Source organism: Psammomys obesus, unplaced genomic scaffold (assembly GCF_907164565.1).
Source record: "Psammomys obesus unplaced genomic scaffold, mPsaObe1.curated_primary_1811, whole genome shotgun sequence".
Lineage (NCBI taxonomy): Eukaryota > Metazoa > Chordata > Mammalia > Rodentia > Muridae > Psammomys > Psammomys obesus.
In genome coordinates, this window is record NW_026596069.1 from 26,326,511 (window position 1) to 26,346,323 (window position 19,813).

General features: G+C 48.2%; 1 protein-coding gene across 7 annotated transcripts in view; it reads right to left on the reverse strand.

Annotated features, from left to right (window-relative positions):
- Nucleotides 1-19,813, reverse strand: part of Rbms2 (RNA binding motif single stranded interacting protein 2) — a 57,040-nt gene that overhangs the window by 7,249 nt on the left and 29,978 nt on the right. For all 7 annotated transcript variants that reach the window (XM_055625799.1, XM_055625800.1, XM_055625798.1 and 4 more), the window contains 8 exons: nucleotides 13,944-14,107; nucleotides 9,147-9,205; nucleotides 8,550-8,641; nucleotides 6,209-6,366; nucleotides 938-1,017; nucleotides 743-852; nucleotides 481-527; nucleotides 240-330 (listed from right to left, as the gene is read on the reverse strand). In XM_055625799.1, the coding sequence (XP_055481774.1) occupies nucleotides 240-330; nucleotides 481-527; nucleotides 743-852; nucleotides 938-1,017; nucleotides 6,209-6,366; nucleotides 8,550-8,641; nucleotides 9,147-9,205; nucleotides 13,944-14,083 (777 nt within the window). In that variant the 5' untranslated portion in view covers nucleotides 14,084-14,107. The remainder of the gene's footprint in view (nucleotides 1-239; nucleotides 331-480; nucleotides 528-742; nucleotides 853-937; nucleotides 1,018-6,208; nucleotides 6,367-8,549; nucleotides 8,642-9,146; nucleotides 9,206-13,943; nucleotides 14,108-19,813) is intronic.

Here is a 19,813-nt window from a genome sequence, read left to right on the forward strand (position 1 = left end):
GAGATCCACCTGCCTCTGCCTCCTGAGTGCTGGGATTAAAGACGTGCGCCACCATGCCAGCTCATGAGAATGCCTCTGGAAGTGGTGATAGACGCATTCACATACAGGAATACATGTTGTTTTTGTACATACACAAATCACACGTTACACTCTTAGATCCCATTGCTTGTGTGTACAATGTAGAAAAGCTTCATATTCATCCACTTAACACACACAGCAGGAAAAGCCGCACACCTTACCTGATAGGACACAGGAGATGGAAGATACGGGGAGAGTGCAGACTGAGCCAGCATCCGGCCGTGTGCAATGTTGTAAGGGGCTGGGTAGAACCTGTAGAAATGGGCTTTGTTCAATGAGTCGCCTTAGGAAACTGGAGCTGCCTCCACTCACTGCTTTTTGAGAACCAAAATGAAACACCCAAATGCCTAGACACAAGCCATTGACATTCTCAGGTGACTTGATTAGAGGAAATAGCCTTACCCATTTTGAAGAGCTGTGGTGGGGTCATAGGTCAAGGCCATACCACCCTGTAAGAAAGAATGCAGGGTTCATATTGCAAGCTCAGAGTCCACCCACAGGTCCCATGACAGGTTTCCGGGGACATATCAGGTTGTAAAACTGTAAGACTGCACTGGAGCAAGGAACCACTCGGCAGGGCTGTGCCTCAACCTGCCTCAAGCTTGCCACAGAAACCAGGCTGCAGCCCTTTCTAGGGCCTCTGCCTTCTTGGACATCTTTTTACCATGTCTCCATTCCTTGGCCAGGCCCGTCCATTTTGCACAAATTTTCCTTGGTTCTGTCGTTTCTTTGGCCCGCCATCAGCAAACTTGCAAAGCAAGGGGTCAGATGGCGCTGGGGAGAGAAAAGGCAGAGTTGCTGGGCCATTATGCAGTGCTCACTCCTCCAAGGCTCCCAGCCCGAGTCCCAGAGGCCTCACCTGCTACTCCAGGGGGCGTCTTTATATACTTTCCATTAAAGTGGGTGATGATGGCTTCACACTTCTCTGTGGACTCCATCCTACGACGCACATGAGGAATAAGGCTCTCACCTGTCCAGGGTATGCATTCTACACACATCCAGTGAGAAAACCCAGGTTCCTACTCCCACAAACGCTCAAGAAGTTCTGTGTGACACAGATATGAAGTTTCTGTCACACGTGTTCACTTGAAGGTATCTTTCCTTTTTTATTTTAAAGACTTACATATCTATTATGTGTACAGTATTCTCCCTGCAGGTACGTCTGCACGCCAGAAGATGGTTGTAAGCTATCATGTCAGTGCTGGGAATTGAACTCAGGACCTTTGGAACAGCCAGTGCTCTTAACCTCTGAGCCATCTCTCCATCCCCACTTTTAATTTTTTTTTTTTTTAAGACAGGGTGTGTGGGCATATACCTCTTGCTGGCATCAAAACCTCTATCTAAAGGTGGCTTTGATCCGATTCTCCTGCCTCAGTGTTGCACCTGCAGAAACGCTCCAGCATGTCTGATTTTTATGCTGCGGTGGAGATCATCATGCAGGACAATCAAGCACTCTACTGACTGAGAACACCCCTGGCCCTTCACTGTAAACTCCTGATGGAGGGCTGATAAAATGGAAAGGCACTGGCCAGCTGGCCCAGCAACTTGAGTTCTTTCCCCAGAACCCACACGGTATAAGATAAGTGCCAGCTCCTGCTGGTTGTTGTCCTCTGACCTAGAAACATGCGCTGTAACACACGAACATGCACATTTGTACACACAAAGACAAATAAATGTAAATTTTTCTTCAAGTGTCTCCTGAACAGTTTTTTAAAATTCCTAATGATGGTGGCACACACCTTTAGTCTCAGCACTTGAGAAGCAGAGGCAAGTGCATCTCTGAGAGTTTGAGGCCAGCCTGTATCTACTTATCAAGTTGCAGGCCAGCTAGGGCTAAAATGAGACCCTTCCTCAAAAAAGGGGTGAGGTGAGGTGGAGCAATGGCTCAGTGGGTAAAAGTCCTCATTGCTCTTGCAGAGGAGCCGGGTTCTGTTTCAAGAGCTCACAACTGTGTATAACCCCAGCCACAGGGAATCTGAGGCGTCCTCTGACCTCTGCAGGCGACAGTCTCACACACACGGCGCACAAACATACATGCAGGCGGAGGACTCAGACACAAAAATAAAACCTAAAAGTTTCATTTCCTTGATGAAGCTATAGAAGCTGTGGTTTGTTAATATTTATTTTCATTTCCGGCAGTAATTATCAAGGCCCAGTTAGCTATGGCACATTGTTGACTGGCAGTTAAAGCCAGTCACTGAGCCATGGCTCAGTGGGTGCAGGTACTGCAGCCAAGATGGATGACCGGAGTGATCCCCAGAACCCACATAGCAAAGGGTCAGAACTGACTCCTGTGGGTTTTCCTCAGGCCTCCACATACATAAGTGCTACGCATACTTGTTCTCCCTGCAGGGTTTCTCTGTGTAGCCCTGGCTGTCCTGTAGACCAGGGTGGCCTCAAACTCAGAGATCCACCTTCTCCCACCTCCCAAGTGCTGGGACTAAAGGTGTGTGCCACCACCCGGCATAAAGGGGTTGAGGGCTCGTGCTCCACGGTGATAGAGAGGGACATGTCAGGACTCTCTCTGCCACATACAGTGCCCACAGCGCACCAGGGGCCATCCACCACCTGAGCTCTGCAAGCTGGAGCACTCAGGAAAACCGACCGTGCCACACGCACAGCGCCCACAGCGCAGGCTCCTGAGCAGCTCCTGCTTGCTTTTTATTTTCTGAAATGGGAGTCTTGTTGGATAGCCCATGTTAGCTCTGAACTGCAGATCCCCCCCACCCCCCGTCTCGGTCTTCACAGGCTGGGATTTCAGTAGGTCAGGGGCATGAGTTTGACCCCTGGAACCCACATGGTAAAACAGGAGAACTGATTCCTAAAAGTGGTGCTCTGACCAGCTGTGTACTCCTGCCATGGCACATCCAGTACCCACACATATACACATCCGTGCAAGCTTGCAAAATAACAAATAACGTGTAATAAAAATAAAAATGAATAAACCGAACACTGGCAGTTCTTTAATCCCAGCCACTGGGGAGCTGGGGTTCACTCCACCTAAACCACAGGGTGAGTGCAAGGCCAGTGTGGTCAGTTTAGCAAGACCCTAAAGGTCACCTCATCACAACCTAGAGCCACAGAAAGACAGTCACAATGAAGAACTGCCTATGAGTCGACCTATGAGCAGGTCCCTGGCGGTCTGTCTCCCATTCACTCTTGTGGGCAGTGCCATTCTCTAGACAGGGGACCCTAAGCTTTGTAAGACAGGCAAGTGCCCGTGCATGGATTCATTCTGTTGCAGACTTGGTTTTTTGACAGGGTCTCACCACATAAGGTAAAAAGGCTTGTAACTTACCACATAAATCAGGCTGGGCCTCAAACTCAGAGAGATCTGCCTGTATCTGCCTCCCAAGTGCTGGGATTAAAAGCAAATGCCACCTCGCCTGAATAAATCTCTTTATTTAAAACAAAGCCAGCCTGGATGGTTTCGCATCAAGACCATATCATGTCTCAAATTTTTTTTAAGAATCAAATTTTAAAAAATTCTTTTAAAAAGTGGAGAGTCAAAAAGCCATGAACACAACCCCAGTGAAATTTTCTCTTGTCATACCTGGCGTTGCCATTAGGTGGTGCTAGTCACCCTGAGCTTGTTCAGAACATTTTTTCCCCTAGCCACAGCTTTTATTTTATTTGGGGTGGGGTGTTCTTTGAGACAGGGTCTTGTGTAGTCCAAGCGCTCCCCATCCTCTTGCCTCTATCTCCAAAATGTTAGGATCATAGGGTGGGCCACGATACCCACTTCACTCCCAGTCTGAGTACTCATGGGCAGACACTGGAACACAAAGGCTCTAACCCTAACCCTGTGAGCTAAAAACAATTAACAACTAACAAAGCCCTGGCTGTGCTGGATTCCCTTTGTAGACAAGGCTGGCCTCCAACTCACAAGACAATCCACCTGCCTCTCCCTCCCAAGTGCTAGGATTACAGGTGTGTATCACCACCACCAACTGGCTTCTGTTGTTGCTTTAATTTATTCTATGGGCATTAGTGGGAAGGTGACAGATCCCTTGGAATTGGTGTTACTGACAGTTGTGAGCTGCCATGTGGGTGCCAGGAATTGAACCTAGGTCTTTTGGAAGAGCGATGCTCTTAACCACTGAGCCATCTCTCCAGCCCCCTGTTGTTCTTGAGACAGACTCTTAATAAAATCAACTCAGAGCTAGCTGCTGTGGCACACATCTGAAATACCAGAACTCAGGGAGGCAGAAGCAGGCAGATCCCTGTGAGTTCCAGGCCAGGCTGGTCTATAAAATTAGTCTAGGACAGCCAAGGCTACACAGAGAAACCCTGCCTCAAAAATAAATAGATAGATAGATAGATAGATAGATAGATAGATAGATAGATAGATAGACAGATAAATGAATGAATGAGTGAGTGAATGAATGAAATCAACTCAGGCTGACTTTAAAATTTCTATGTACCTGAGGTGAGCCTCAAAATCAATGACCTTCCTGACTTCTCCTTGCAAGCACACGGGTCACAGGTGTACCCAACACCCACACAGTTTTTGGGTTTTTGGAAGACAGTCCTGTAACCTAGGTCACCCGACACCATGCTGGAGATCAAACGGGTGTTATGCTTTGTAGGCAAGCACTCCACCCACTGAGCCTCACCACCAGCCTGTTTTGAGACAGGGTCTCACTATGTCACGCGCACTAGCTTGGCGCCCGCCACTCTTTCAGATATGCTGGCTGACCTTGCAGCAATTCTACTGCCTTTGTCTGCCCAGTGCTGGAACTAGAAGCTTGTGTCTGGCTCAAAAAACAGTCTTTACAACAATTTTTTACATGTATTTATTTTGTGTGTGTGGGCATGTGAGTGGGGGTCGAAGGACCTGTGGGAGTCTCTCTCTCTACCATTTGAGTCTGGGGTTCAGACTCAGGCTGGCAGGCACCTCTACCTGCTAAGCCATCTTGCCAGCACCCAAACAAAATCTTAAAATAAATAAATAAATAAATAAATAAATAAATAAATAAATAAATAAATAAATAAATAAGCAAGCAAGCAAGCAAGCCAGCCAGCCAGCCATTTTCAGGTAGGCGGGGGTCAGCTGAAGCTCCATGACACCTAAGCCCAGAAGAGGGCAGCCTAGAGAACAGGACAGATCTGAGTCGGTCTCCACAGAGAACGCTAAGGCTCGTATGTCCTACATCACAGGGCGGCCACGGCAGCGTTTGTTCTAGGATGCAAGTCTTCCTAAACATCTGAGAAGGCGGAGCAAACCTTCCACTTCAGGCTGATCTGAGGACCAGGTGCTGCTCTGCTGTCCCTTCCTTGGGAAGAGAGGTAAATCTGGGGTACAGGCTTGAGAGAGCATAAATGAGGTAGAAGAAAGGGAAGTCTCAGCTCAAAACAGAACCATTCTGTTCTGAGTCAGAGGAACAAAAGCTAGGCAGGCAATGGGAACAGGATGAAGAGGGGGTACGGTGAATTGTGTGGAGCAGGCCTAGAATCCCAGCTTTTGGGAGGGCGAGGCAGCAGGATTGCAGCCAGTTAAATTAAGTGCTAGACCCTTGGCTCAATAGTCAGCACGCACACATACAAACTTGATTTACTATCAGGCAATTTTGATTGCATTTGATATATTTATTGTGTGTGTGCCAAAGGCACAGTACATGTGAAGGTCAAAGGACCATATGCTGGTGTCATTTCTCTCCTTCCACCATGTGGGTGCCAGGAATCAAACTCGGGTCATCAGGCTTGGTGCAAAGTGTCTGTACCTGCTGGGCCACCTTGCTGGCTCTTATCAGGGATTTTTAAAGATTATTTTGGTCCATGTAAAGGGGAAGGGGACTGTGTGTGTCTGTGTATGTGTCTCTCTCTGTGTGTGTGCCTATGTGTGTCTGTGTTTGTATGTCTGTGTGTGTGTGTCAGTGTATGTGTGTCTGTATGTCTGTATCTGTGAGTATGTGTGTGTGTGTGTGTGTGTGTGTGTGTGTGTGTGTGTGTGTGTATGTCTGTGTTTACCTATGTATGTATGTCTGTGTTTGTGCCTGTGTGTGAGCCTGTGTATGTGTGTCTGTACATTTGGGTATCTGTGTCTGTGTGTATGTGTCTGTCTGTGTGTCTATGACTGTGTGTTGTTTCCTAACTTATTTCTTTTCAGCCACTCTTAGCCTTCTCTTACCTTGCAAAGCCAACCCCTCTGCTGGTCCCACTAGTGTCTCGAAGGATTCGAGTAGAGATAACCTGGCCAAAGGGCTTCAGCATCCCCTCCAGTTCCTGCTCATCCATCGACAGTGGGAGGTTTGAGATGTACAGGTTTGTAGGGTCTTGCTCCTGTTGCTGTGAACATCAAGGTGAAAATGGAGGCTTAGGGGCTGGAGAGATGGCTCAGTGGTTAAGAGCACTGGATGCTCTCCCAGAGGTCCTGAGTTCAATTCCCAGCAACCGCATGGCAGTCATAGATTGAGATCTGGTGCCCTCTTCTGGTGTGCAGACATACATGTAGGCAGAACATTGTATACATAATAAATAAATATAAAAAATTAAAAAAAAAAAAAAGAAAATGGAGGCTTACGTCTTCATTCCCATCCCATCCTCAGTCCTCACAGACAAAATGACCTTCGAGGGAAGGAACAGTAGGAGGGTTCCAAACAAAGTGAGTCTTGGCATCCGGTCCCACCCCACACACTGCACACCTAGTCCAGGAAGAACATCAGAGTTTCTGCTGTGTCCACACCTGCACAGTGCAGCCACACAAGCCACCAGCCGCGCCTGGCTGCATCTTCAAGAAGCAGGCAGAGCAAGCCTCCTCCTGGCCCACAGCAGCCTGGCCCAGAGGCGAGACTCCCTTGGCCTGCCTTGTCAACTCCACAGCTGTCAATTTCTCTTTTCTACCTCAGTAGACTTGCCTAGGGGGGAATGTCTGTCACTCACAGCTGGAAGGGAAGCTAGAGAAAGAGAAGGCAGCAGAGGAAGGGCTGAGGGACTGTTCAGTGTTTACCTTAAGCAAGAGGCTGCACCTCAAGTGAGAGAGGGGCGGGTGGGAGTTCCTAGATGGCACAACTTACAAGGGTAGTTCTGCCCTAGGCTGTTCTTTTGCTGTTCCTGTTTTGCTTTGGTTTAGTTTTTTCCAAGTATATGTGTGTGTGTGGCTGGGTTTTTTGTTATTGTTTTGAGACAAGGTCTCACTATGTACCTAAAGATGAACTTGAACTCCTGGAGCAGGTCTGAGGTCTGGTTCCTGAGCTGTGATTTCAAGACTGCACATCATCACTCTGCCTCAGTCAGTAGTTTCCAACAACCAACAAGCCCACGTTCAACTTCAGTTTCCTTTCCTTCTGTGTTTGTCCCCAAATTTTATTTTTTACATCCATGGGTGTTTTGCCTATGTGAATGTCTGCATACCAATGCATGTACTGTCCACAAAGGCCAGAAGAGGGCACTGGATCCCCTGGAACTGGAGTTGGGATGCTTTTAAGGTATAGGTAGGTTCAGGGAACTGGACTAAATCCTTTGGACGAGCAGGCACTGTGCTTCTCTCTCTTTCCTTTTTTTCCTTTAGAGACAAGGTCTCACTCTGCAGCCTAGGCTGTCCTGCAACTCTTCAGCAATTCTTTGCTGTCTTCCAGTGCTGGGATTATATACCTGAGCCATCACGCTCAGCTTCAGTTTTCTTTAAGCGTTAGCAAAAAGAAAGGCTATCTTGGGGCTGGAGAGACAGCTCTTCAGTTAAGAGCACTGGCTGCTCTTCCAGGACTTGGGTTCAATTCCCAGCACCCACACAGCGACACACAACCTACTGTAACTCTAGTTCCAAGGATGCTTCAAAGTATCCAAGATGCCTCAACAAGGCAAAAGACATTTCCTCCTGGGTGATGGGGGCGGGGTGAGCACACAAAATTCTCAGCTCCAGAGAGATCAGAGCAGGAGGTTCAGTTCTCTCTCTCCCTTGCTCTAGCTTCCTTCCCTCCCCCACCCTTTCCCAGCACACCCCTGCCCTATGGGAGCAGTGGCAGGCCATGTAACATTCTTCAGGGCCTGAGTTGCACAACTGGCTTCCTCAGAGAATGTTGCAAAACTATAACCATCTGTCCCTAGGAAAGTGGAGCCAGGGTGGAGCCAGGGAGGCAGCAGCAGGAGAGCCAAGAGACCTGGCCCTCCTGCCTGCCGCACACAGCACAGTCTTCTCAGCATGCCTGTGCCCAGAGGCCACCAGAAAGCCCTGCAGAGGATTAGAAAGACGGCCAGGACCGAGTCCAGTTACCATCACCCACATCAGGTAGCCCCGCAATGTGGGTGTGCATGCATACACAAACACACATGCACACACATGCACACACACACGCACACATGAACACACATGCACACAGATACACACAGACACGTGAGCACACACATACATACACAGGCACACAGGCACACACACACACACACACACACACACACACACACACACACACACACTGGCACTGCAGACAATTCTTGCCCATCCACTTCACTTCCGAAGCACTCTGGGGCATTACCTTTGCCATTTGTGCCTGCACGCCACTAGCTTTCAGTGCGGCTACAGCCTTCTGGGCCGCTGAAGGGCTGTCAAAGTCCACAAAGCCGTAGCCTGCAACAGAACAGCATCACGGGAACGTGGAAGGTGTGAGAAAGGTGGGAGGCCCTGGCTTGTCAGGACAGAAGAGTTAGGGTCCCAATAAATGGTGTAGCGGGGAGAAAGAGATTGCCTGCAGGTCCGTGTGACGCCTCACCCAGAGCTCAGGTCTTGTGGCTGAGAATGCTGAGGAGAATGAGGCCCTTGTGGTGTTCTGCCCTTCTCCTTCTCCCTAAGAACCTGCGGCTTCAGACGGAAGGCATTAAATCCTAGACTTCATGCACTTCTAAAAGACCCCCACCTCTTCTCTAGACAGCCCCCAGAAATGCTGGGCAGGGAGGAATACAGCAGTCTAAGCTTCCCTATCCAAACCATGGCCACCTTCCCTGTTCTTCCAGCCCGTCCCTAAAGGCTCAGACCCCCCATAAGCCCTCAGGGCTGTCCTCTGGCTCCTCCCGGCCCAGGGGTACTCAGACTCAGACGGCAGGAGGCAGAGGCACTAAGAGAGCCAGATTCTTACCTTTGCACTTGTTCGTGGTCTTGTCCAGTATGGCCTTGGTGGACACAATCTTGCCATATCTAAGGGAAAGGGACATGCAGAGTGATGATGGGGCAGGACGAAAAGCTGGGCGCTATGCCGCACACCTGTAATCCCAGCACAGCACTCAGGAGGCAGAGGCAGGCGGACCTCTGTGAGAAGCCAGCCTGGTCTCTCTAATAAGCTTCAGGCCAACCAGACCTACATGGCTTCGTGTTTTTGTTAGTTTTCATCACTGTGACAAAATGCCTGGCACAAACCCTTTTTAAGGGAGAAAAGACTCCTGCGGCTCCTGGTTTCAGTCCAGCACAGCAGAGAGGATGAGGCACAACCGCTCACAGCTTGGTGGGGGGGGAGCGTGAGCTACCTCCCGTGTCCCTCCCGGTCCACCTCGCCCATCCCATAGACTCGGGGAAGATCGCCCTGCTTGGTTTTACCTCCCAGGAAAACCTGTCCCTGGCATACCCAGATATGTACTTTGCAATCTCAGAGGCTGCTATGGTTTGCCTGGGAAATGTTCCTCATGTCCTGTGGCTGACTACCTGGTTTCCAGCTGGTGACGCAGTTTTAGGAGGTGAAACCACACTGCAGTGAAAAGGCACCCAGGAGTGAACAGCCTAGTCCTCCCCGGCTGCCCTTTGCTTTGCTGAAGTCCATGACCAGCCACTCTTGCTACCAGCTGTCCCTGCCAAGATGGACTGCATCCCCTTGAACTCTGGCTAAAACCAGCCCTTCTTCACTTAATTTGCTTTTTGTCAGTTTGTTGTTACGGCAAAGACAAAAGTCACTACATAGCTTTTCAGTCTTATTTGATAGATAAGGTCAACTGTCACATGATATAACCTAACCCACACAGGCACCACATGAAACTGCTGTCCTGACAATTCCAACATATTTAAGACACGTCTGGGGACAGTAGATAAAGCCTGTAAAGGCGAGCTCGAGCTTAGCTGGAATTCTTTGAGGAACAGAAATAATTCTTTCTTTCTTTTTTGCAGACAAGGTTTTTCTTGTCTGCAAGGTTTTTCCAGACAAGGTTTCTCTGTGTAGTCCTGGCTGTCCTGGAACTCACTCTATAGACCAGGCTGGCCTCAAACTCAGAGATCTGCCTGCCTCTGCCTCCCAAGCCCTGGGATTAAAGGTGTGTGCCACCACAGCTTGGCTAGCAGAAACAAACTGTTTGTTTGTTTGTTTGTTTGTTTGTTTGTTTGTTTGAGACAGGGTTTCTGTGTGTAGCCCTGGCTGTCCTGGACTCTCTTTGTAGAGCAGGCTGGCCTTCAACTCACAGAGATCCGCCTGCTTCTGCCTCAATGAGTGCTGGGATTATTGGCATGCGCCACGGCTCCCAGCCAGAAATAATTATTGAGTCTTTTTTTTTTTTTTTAGACAAACAACATTCATCTTATTAAAAATAATAAAATAAATCCTAAGAGTTGGCTCAGCAGTGAAGAACACAGGACTTGGGTTGGATTCTTAGCACCCACGTAGCAGCTCATAACTGTCTGTGACTCCAGCTTCCCTGGGAATCCAGCACCCTCTCCTGGCCTCTGTGGGCACCAGCATGCACACTGTGCACAAATACATGCAGGCAAAACACCCAAACACATAAAATAATGTAAAATTAAAACTAAATACTTTAAAAATAATAAACATTCTTTCTTCTGATCTCCTACTGCCAGCACTCTATTGATCTCGTATGTGGAGGCCAGCCTGGTCCAAACTGCTTTGGCTCACATCCCAGCCCTGCCACTTTCTAGCTATGAGTGATCTTGGATGCGTCCTATGATCTCCCGTGTCTTGGTCTCAACACTACAACCTTATCCCAACATTTTTTTAGGGCGAACATATAACTGTTCATACTCTTTGACTTGGTTTTCCATGTTGTTGCCTTCATGAATGAGTTAAAGTCTGTGACATAGTTTCACTCTGTATTTTATAAGCTTCCTGTCTTCCAGCCTTTTTGGAAATCCTTGTTGGCAGCAGGAGTTGGCCTGAGTAGCCCCAGAGCTTGCGTCACGAAGTAGTGCAGATCTTGGGTTACGCCAGAAGCATCCCACTAGAAAAAGCTGCTACATCCTAGTCCAATAAGTGTGAAAATGTCAGAGATAGAACAGCAGCCACAAACAGAATCAGAAGTACAAAGGCCGAATAGAAACACTTGGCAGGAACTAAGTTTGAGATTAATACTCCCAACAAGCATTTAAAAAAAATCTATTCATCCCTAAAGAATATGAGATGTTTGATTAGTTTGTTTTCATTCTCTGGCTGCCTCCTTCCCATCCCCACCTTTTCCAGGGGAGCTTCTGGGACCCCAAGGATTAGACAAAATAAGCCAGGGAATGCCCTAATGGTTGGGAAAAGAATAGATTAAAAGGAAGTGGGAACCAGTGCTCCTAGGGTCTTTTGAGGCTCCATTCTAGGCCAAAAATAAGGCAAGAAGGAGTCCTAGAAGTCTGCCAGAGGACACTCAAGCTGCTATCCCCATCAAGGCCCCAGGGTGGAGCCTGCTATGGCCTAGCAGCCTGAGACTTTGAGCTCAGAATTTCCACTGCAGCTGGCAACAGCTGGGTCAGTGCTGTGTCCTCCTCCTCAAAAGGAGCCCCTTTCAGAGAACCAGGAGTTCCAGTCCCAAGCCACACCTCTTCTTCCAGCCAACCAGAGTTTAGCATCCAGCAGCCCAAGAAGAGATCACTGGGACAAAGGCAGGAAGTCCTTCTGAGCATAAGGAACACCCTCTTCCTAGGCAGAGCAGGCTGAGTTCCCCACTCCCATCCTTGGCTCCACCCAATCCATCCCTTCTTCCCTGTACTTCACCTCTACATATTGGTTTGACTGGTTTGTTTGTTTGTTTTTTTCCCCCAAGACAGGGTTTCCCTGTGTAGCTCTGGTGGTCCTGGAACTAGGGCTGTAGAGCAGGCTGGCCTGAACTCATCCTCCTGAGTGCTAGGACTAAAGTTGTGCACCACCACCAGCCAGCTTGTTTGACGGACTTTTAAAGACTTCACTATTCTCAATTCCGCATGCGTCTGTGTGTCTCCGAGTGCCTGCGGCTCCCTGAGGAAGTACTGGGCTGGAGTTACCAGCAGCTGAACCACCTGGTGTGAGTGCTGATAACCAAACTCTTCTTCAAAGGCGGCTTATGTTGTGAACCACCTGACCATCTCTCCAGTCCCCGTTCTAGTCTGTTGAGGCAGGCTATGGGTCTCTAATTCTGACTGTCCTACCCCAGCCAGACAGCGTGAGTACAAGCGTGGTCACCAGGCCACACTTTCAGCCTTGCTTTTTCCCTCTCCTTCTTTCCTACATGCTGACCCGACTAGTTCCTGGAAGGACAAAAAGGAAAGCCTAAAAGCACAGGAAAGCCAACCCGAGTTTCCTGGACCGGGCATGACGCACCTGGGCAGAGGGCCTAACGCACACAAGGCTCAAGTCTGTTACACAGCAAAGGGCTTTGAACCCATAACCTTCCTGACTCCATCTCCTGAATGCTGAGATTACAGGCAAGGACCAGTAGGCTTAGGATAAAAATGATGGGGAAGTGAGGGAAAGAGACTGGGGGAGGGGCAGAAGAAACTGACTGGGATGTACCATATGAGAAAAGAATAAAAAAACAAAACAAAAAGAAAACCATATAGTATTATCTACACTAGCTAAACAGACAAGTACTCTGTGAGCCAGCAATACACCCAACACACAGGCACACATGAACACACATGCACATATTAACACACACACCTACATACACGCACACACCAAGGTATAAATTTCCAGCACACTGTTTGCATTCATAATAGCCATAAACTGGCAGCAGTGCAAATATTTGCCACAACAGAACGGGCAACTCTATAAAGCAACAGCTGTACAGGGGCTGCAGCTTCAGCCCAGCAGCTAGGAGCACTCACTGGCTGCTCTTCCTGAAAAGCGGGGCTCAGTTCCCAGCACCCACATCAAGTGGCTCACACCCGCTTGTAACTCCAGGCCCAACATACCTGATGCCCTCTGGCTTCAGAGAGCACCTGCACACACGTGATGCACATGAGCTCACACATGCACATAAATGTACATATAAATAAAAATGGATAAAATCTTAAAAAAAAAAAAACAGGTATGGTGGCAAGTGCCTTTAATCCTAGAGTTAGACACAGGAGGACAGGGCATTCACGTCCAGCCTAGACTACATGATACCTTGTTTAAAAGCATACACACACACACACACACACACACACACACACACCATCGAGATTAAGTGTGTGAGGGTCAGTGTTAATCGGCATCACTGTGACAGGATCAGGAGTCACCTGGAGACAGGGGCCTGGTGTGCCTTTGAGGGCCTTACCCACTGCAAGTAGTGCCATCCCAGGCAGGGATCCTGGACTATAAAAGTGCAGAAACAGAGCTGAGGAGCAGAAAGCAGCCATTTGTCTCTCCTCCTGGGTGTGGGTGTGAGTGTCGCCAGCTGCCTCAAGCTCCGTCACCCGGATTGCCTCAGCCTGATGGACTGCACTGCAAGCTCTGAGCCAAAAGAAACCCTTTCTCTCTTAACTTGATTTTGTTTGAAACTGGCTTGGGACCTACAAGACACTGTCTCAAAACAACAACGCCAAGACTGCAGCAAGTGAGCATTCTGAGATACGTTGTGACCACGGGGTAGAAGCATGATGCTAGCAATTCACACTAAGGGCATGTGGCAAGAAGCTGGCGGCTGCGAAGCTGTGCTGCGGGAGCCCCTGTGCTGCGGGAGCCCCTGTGCTGCGGGAGCCCCTGTACTGGATCACTTACGGCTGACAGAGCTTGACAAGGTCCTGGTCGGTAGTGCCTGGCTGCAATCCCCGGATGTAGAGGTTGGTTTTGCTCAGCTGGTCACTCCCGCTGCTCCCACTGCTGTTAGGGGTGCCGTTCCTTGGACTTGGCGGTGCCATCTGCTGAGGCAATGACACATACGGCTGCAGGGAGACACGAAGGTCAGAAAGATTGTCCATCTGCCCGTGGGAAACTGAGGAAGTCCCTGACTCCCGGGAAATAGGTACGACACAAAAACAAAAGGGGAATAAACCAGCTAAAAAGAATAATAAGATGGGCCAGTGAGACGACGCAGCAGGTAAAGGTGTCCGGAGTCTACGAACACGGGAGTAAAGAACGAGCGCCTAAAAGTCACCCTCTGACATCCATACACGCACTGTGGTGTCCCACACACGCACACACGTGCACACACTCGCATGCGACAGATATATACAAGATACTATAAAGTTATTTAAGTAATTATGGAAACTATAAGAATTCCTCTACTATAAAAGACTAGTGTACATAGCCATCCTTGCCGTCAGCCAGGAGCGGTAAGAGAACAAAAGAAGCCAGTTTGGGAGAAGGGCACTTTGTGTTACAGTAGGATGCTTCTAATCCTAAATCTGCTGCAGAACGTGACTGGCGTCTGCCTCTCACACCACAACTTATCAAACCATAAAGGGTAGAAATAACATAAACACAAAAATATCCACAAGGTAAAAAAAAAAAAAAAAAAAAAAAAAAAAGAATCTCACATAATACTTGGAAGAAGTTGAGAAATGTTGTAAACTTGGACAGTACCAAGAAATGCCGAAGCTGGGGGACAGCTCAGCTTGCGAAGGGCCTGTCATGGCAGCATGAGGATCTGAGTTCAGGCCCTCAGCACACAGGTGGAAAGCTGGTGGCACACACCTTTAATCCCGGCATAGTAGAGACAGGCCAGCCTAGGCAAATCCAGGCTGCAGGTGCAGCGAGAGACCCCCTTCTCAAAAAAAAAAAAAAAAAAAAAAAAGCTGGTGGTGTATACCTTTAATGCCAGTGTTTTAGGGGCAGAGGCAGGAGGTTCTTTATGAGTTTGAGGCTAGTCTGGTCTACAAAGCAAGCTGCAGGCCAGCCAAGGTTGCATGGTGAGACCCTGTTTCAAAATACAAACAACAATAAAACAGAGTCTAAGAGAAAAAAACAATCTGGGAAGTGCACTTAAGTCTCACTATCTGACTTTCCAAAGGAAACCACTTAGAAAGCTGGTACCAGCCAATCATGTTCACCTAAGAGGTCGCATGTGTGAGTGACTGCCTAGGAGACTGAAACATTCTTACCGGAAGAGGGAAGGCTACCAAAAAGCTATGGTTTCTTCAACACCCTAAACGAAACTGATACAATTTAAAAGTCTTTTGTGTTGTTTTCTTTGAGACAAGATCTCACATATCCCGGGCCAGTTTAAACCCTTCTGGCTTCCTTTCCTCAATGCTGGAATTACATATGCGCCACCACACCAGGCTGTATTTCAAAACTCTGGCTGATAGCCACTCATATGCCACCAAATTCCTTTTTTTCTTTCCCAAGACAGGGTTTCTCTGTGTAACCCTGGCTGGACTCACTTTGTAGAGCAGGCTGGCCCCAAACTCACAGTGATCCACCTGCCTCTGCCTCTCGAGTGCTGGGATTACGGATGTGTCCCACCATGCCTGGCTACCAAATTCATTCTTGACCTGGGGCCATTAACTCCATTTTTTTGCATTTTTTTATTAATTATTATTACTTATTACAATTTATTCGCTTTGTATCCCAGCTGTGGCCTCCTCCCCTTTTATCTGACCCTTCTCTAGCAGGTCTCATCAGTACTGTCTTCCTCTGCAGACTGGCAAGGCTTCTCACTCCAGGGGCAGTGATCATAGAGCCTGCCACTAAGTTCATGCCAGAGTCAGCCCCTGCTCCCCTTACTAGGAAACCCACTTGGAGACTGAGTCTATGGGCTACATCTGAGCAGGGGTTTTAGGTCCTCTCCATGCACGGTCCTTGGTTGGGGTATCAGTCTCTGCAGGGTCCCAGGATGCAGCTGTTGTTTTTTGTTTTGTTTTTTTTGCTCTGTTGGTCTCCTTTTGGAGCTCCTGTCCCTTCCAGGTCTTTCTATCATTAACTCCATTATTAACCCCCAGAGCGAGAGAAAAATGTTCCCAACCATGAAGCCATAGCCCCTGGTGCAGGCATGGTATTTGTAAAGATGAGAGAAACCAGTTCACAGGACATCTTTATTATATACTTAAAGCCTAAGCAGTCTCACAGACACACCCAGTGCTCTACTTTGTAACTATGACAGGAATGTGGCCGTGACTCTACAGTACGTCCTGAGGCTAGTGGCCTCCATGTCCTGTAACACAGATGAATGTTTTTTGCTTGGGTTCCAGGTCATAATGCCTAAGAGAAGGTCCACCTTCTCCATGGAGTAACAGATTCTCCAGCAATTATCCATGAGCCCCTCTGGGCTACTTCAGTCACTCAGTGAATACTTGAGTTGTCCACTACATGTAAGCACTGAGTGATACTATATGGAATCATAAATAAAATGGGTAGAATACTTCACAGTGCTTTTTCATTTGTGTAGTGCTGGGGATTGAACCCAGGCCTTGACAGGACTGAACAGCCACATCACTGCAGCCCACCTCAGCATAGAGTTCCAGAAAGCTGGACAGCTGGAGCACCCTGCACTGCCAGCCAGCAGCCAGCTCAACAGGTTGGGGGGCGTCTTTTCCAGGCAGCCAGGTTGGCCTGACCCTCTTCCAGGCGTCTTTGCTTGTTTGAGAGTGCCCCTCCGCAGCCCTTGCTGCCCGCATTGGTGGTATCATGTTCTTGTGGAAGGTACATAATTTACCCTTGTTATTCAAATGCTGACTTCTCTACCCCACTATCTGGTTTCAATCCAGACACTGCACTATGGTGCTTATTCTAAGCATCATCTGTCTCAAATTTGTGTAAACATGCCACCATTTGTTCTCTGTATTGTCAAAAACAACCAGCCAATGCCGACAAGGAAAAGAACAGGGTGGAACATCCTGGTCCAGAGGGGAGGAGAAAGAAGTGAATGGGAGGAGAGAGATCTGAGAGGAGAGGACCTTGAGAGATAAACTGGACCTAAGATATGACTAAAAGCAAGTAAAATGTTGGAAATCTGGATGGGAGGAAACTATGCGGGCTTGGAGGTTTAGAATGGAGTAACTATTGCCCAGCATTGTGCTCTAGGTTAACTAAATAAATCCTAGTCTCTGTGTAGTGATTTGGGTGTACAGATGGTTTAGGAATAACCACTAAAAAGATAATAAATATTAACACTCAACAACACCATGTCAACTATTTATACAGCCCAGGGTGACCTCAGACTCCTGTCAGCCTCACTGGCTGAGTGCACAGCTCGTGGCTGCAATATAGTTAAATACACTCCCATGAGGAGTTTACAAGTTAGAGCTCACAACCTAGAAAACCATCAGAATGAAAAGTGTGTGATGGGGCTGGAGAGACAGCTCAGCGGTTAAGAGCACTAGCTGTTCTCCCAGAGGACCAGAGTTCAATTCCTGGCACCCACATGGCTGCACATGACTGACTGTAACTCCAGTTCCACGGATCAGACACCATCATATATGCAGGCAAAATGCCAAAAACAAAGAAAAGTGTGAGCTGGTGAAGATCGATCTAAGCAAAACGGTAACAGCATGAAGAAACAAGCAATTCCTGAGAGAGAAGTTTTGAAGAGATGTCTACATTATCCCTTGAGAGGACAAGCAGAACAGTGAGTTCAGAAGCGAGCCACTGGGAAAACACAAATCAAAATCCAGACACCTTGTGTTGGCCACTGCTGTGTCAGAACAAGCTGGGGTTCTGGAAGGGGAACCTCAGCTGAGAAAATGCCTCCACCAGACTGGCCTGTGGAACACTTTCTTGATTAATGATTGATGTGGGAGGACCCAGCAGCTCTCAGTGGGAGCTGCCTCTCCGGGAGTCCTAGACCACATAAGAAAATAGGAGGAGCAAGCCTTGGGCAGCAAGCCAGTAAGCTTGCTCTGTGGCCCCTGATTTGGTTTTTGCCTCCAGGTTCCTGCCCTGACTTCCCTGGATGGTGTAAACAAGCTATAAGATAAAATAAATGCTTTCATCCCTGTGGTGTTTTGAATAGGAGTGGCTCCCTCACACTCGGCCCACGAGGAGTGGCACTATTGGGAGGTGTGGCCTTGCGGACTCAGGATGTCACTGTGAGGGTAGGCTTTACGTCTCATATGCTCAACTTAGGCCTCGTGCAGCAGTCTCCTTTTGCTGCCTGTGGATCAAGACGTAGACCTCTCGGCTCCTTCTCCAGCACCATGTCTGTCTGCACACTGCCATGCTTCCTACCATGACGATAAGGGACTAAACCTCTGAAACTGTAAGCCAGCCCCAATTAAATGTTTCCTTTATAAGAGTTGATATGGAAAGCTGGACGGTGATGGTGCACGCCTTTATCCTAGCACTCAGAAGGCAGACCAGGGCAGCCTGGTCAACAGAGTGAGTTCTAGGACAGCCATAGCTACACAGAGAAACCCTGTCTCAAAAAAACAAAAACTAAAAATAAATAAATAGATAGATAGATAAAAAAGTTGCCACAGCTGCGGTGATCATGGTATCTCTTTGCAGCAATAGAAACCCTAGCTAGGGCATACGCCTTCACACCCACTGAGACAAGAAAGGGCAGCTGAGGGTGTGATGAAACCACACGTGTGAGATAATAAAACAAGTCAGTCATTTTTGTGTGTGTTTGTTCATTTGTTTGAGACTCAGTCTCATGAAGGCCAGGCTTGCCTCTCCTGGTTTGGGCATTATAACTCTGGATGTCCTTGATCTCCTGACCCTCCTGCCCCCACTTTCCAAGTGCTGGGACTACAGGTATGCCCCACCATATCCACCTTTTTATAGCAATTCAGAAAGTACTTGTCATGTGTGATTTCATTTTGTCTTCTCGACATCTCTGTGAAGAGGAATAGGAAATGTGTTATTTATTCCCCTTTTAAAATTTGAAAGCTAGGGCTAGAGAGATGGCTCAGAGGTTAAGAACACTGGCTGCTCTTCCAGAGGTCCTGAGTTAAATTCCCAGCAACCATATGGTGGCTTTCAACCGTCTATAATGATATCTGGTGCCCTCTTCAGACACTGCATGTAGGAGTACATGCAGACAGGACACTGTATAAATAATAAATAAATAAATAAATAAATAAATAAATAAATAAATAAATCTTTTAAAAATTTTTGGAAGCTAGGCATCCTGGTTCACGTTGCTTAATCCCAGCATTCGGAAGACAGAGGCAGGGGGATTCCTGAACGTTCGAGGGTAGTCTGGACCACACTAAGACCTTGTATCAAAACAAAACAAGGGACAGAGCCTAGCTCCGTTGGTAGAGTGCTTGCCTCCATGAAACCCTTCAGTCACCTAGCCAGCATACAACCAGGTGTGGCTCTGTGTGCCTGTAGCCCCAGAATTCTGGAGGCAGAAGCAGGAGGATTGAAAGTTCCTATTTGGGGCTAGAGAGACGGCTCAGCAGTTGAGAGCACATACTGAGCTGGGCATGGTGGCGCACACCTTTACTCTCAGCACTCGGAGGGCAGAGGGAGGCCCCAAATACACTGTAGAGGACCAGAGTCAGGTCCCCAGAACCCACATCAGGTGGCTCCGGAGAATCTGACACCCTCTTCCAGCCTCCATGAACACTGTACTTGTGCATAAACCCAGATCTGACCCTCAAGTAAACACATCAGTTAAAAATAAAAACAAGGGACTGGAGAGATGGCTCAGCAAGTTTGAAGCACTGGCTGCTCTTGCAGAGGACTCAGGTGAGGTTCCCAGC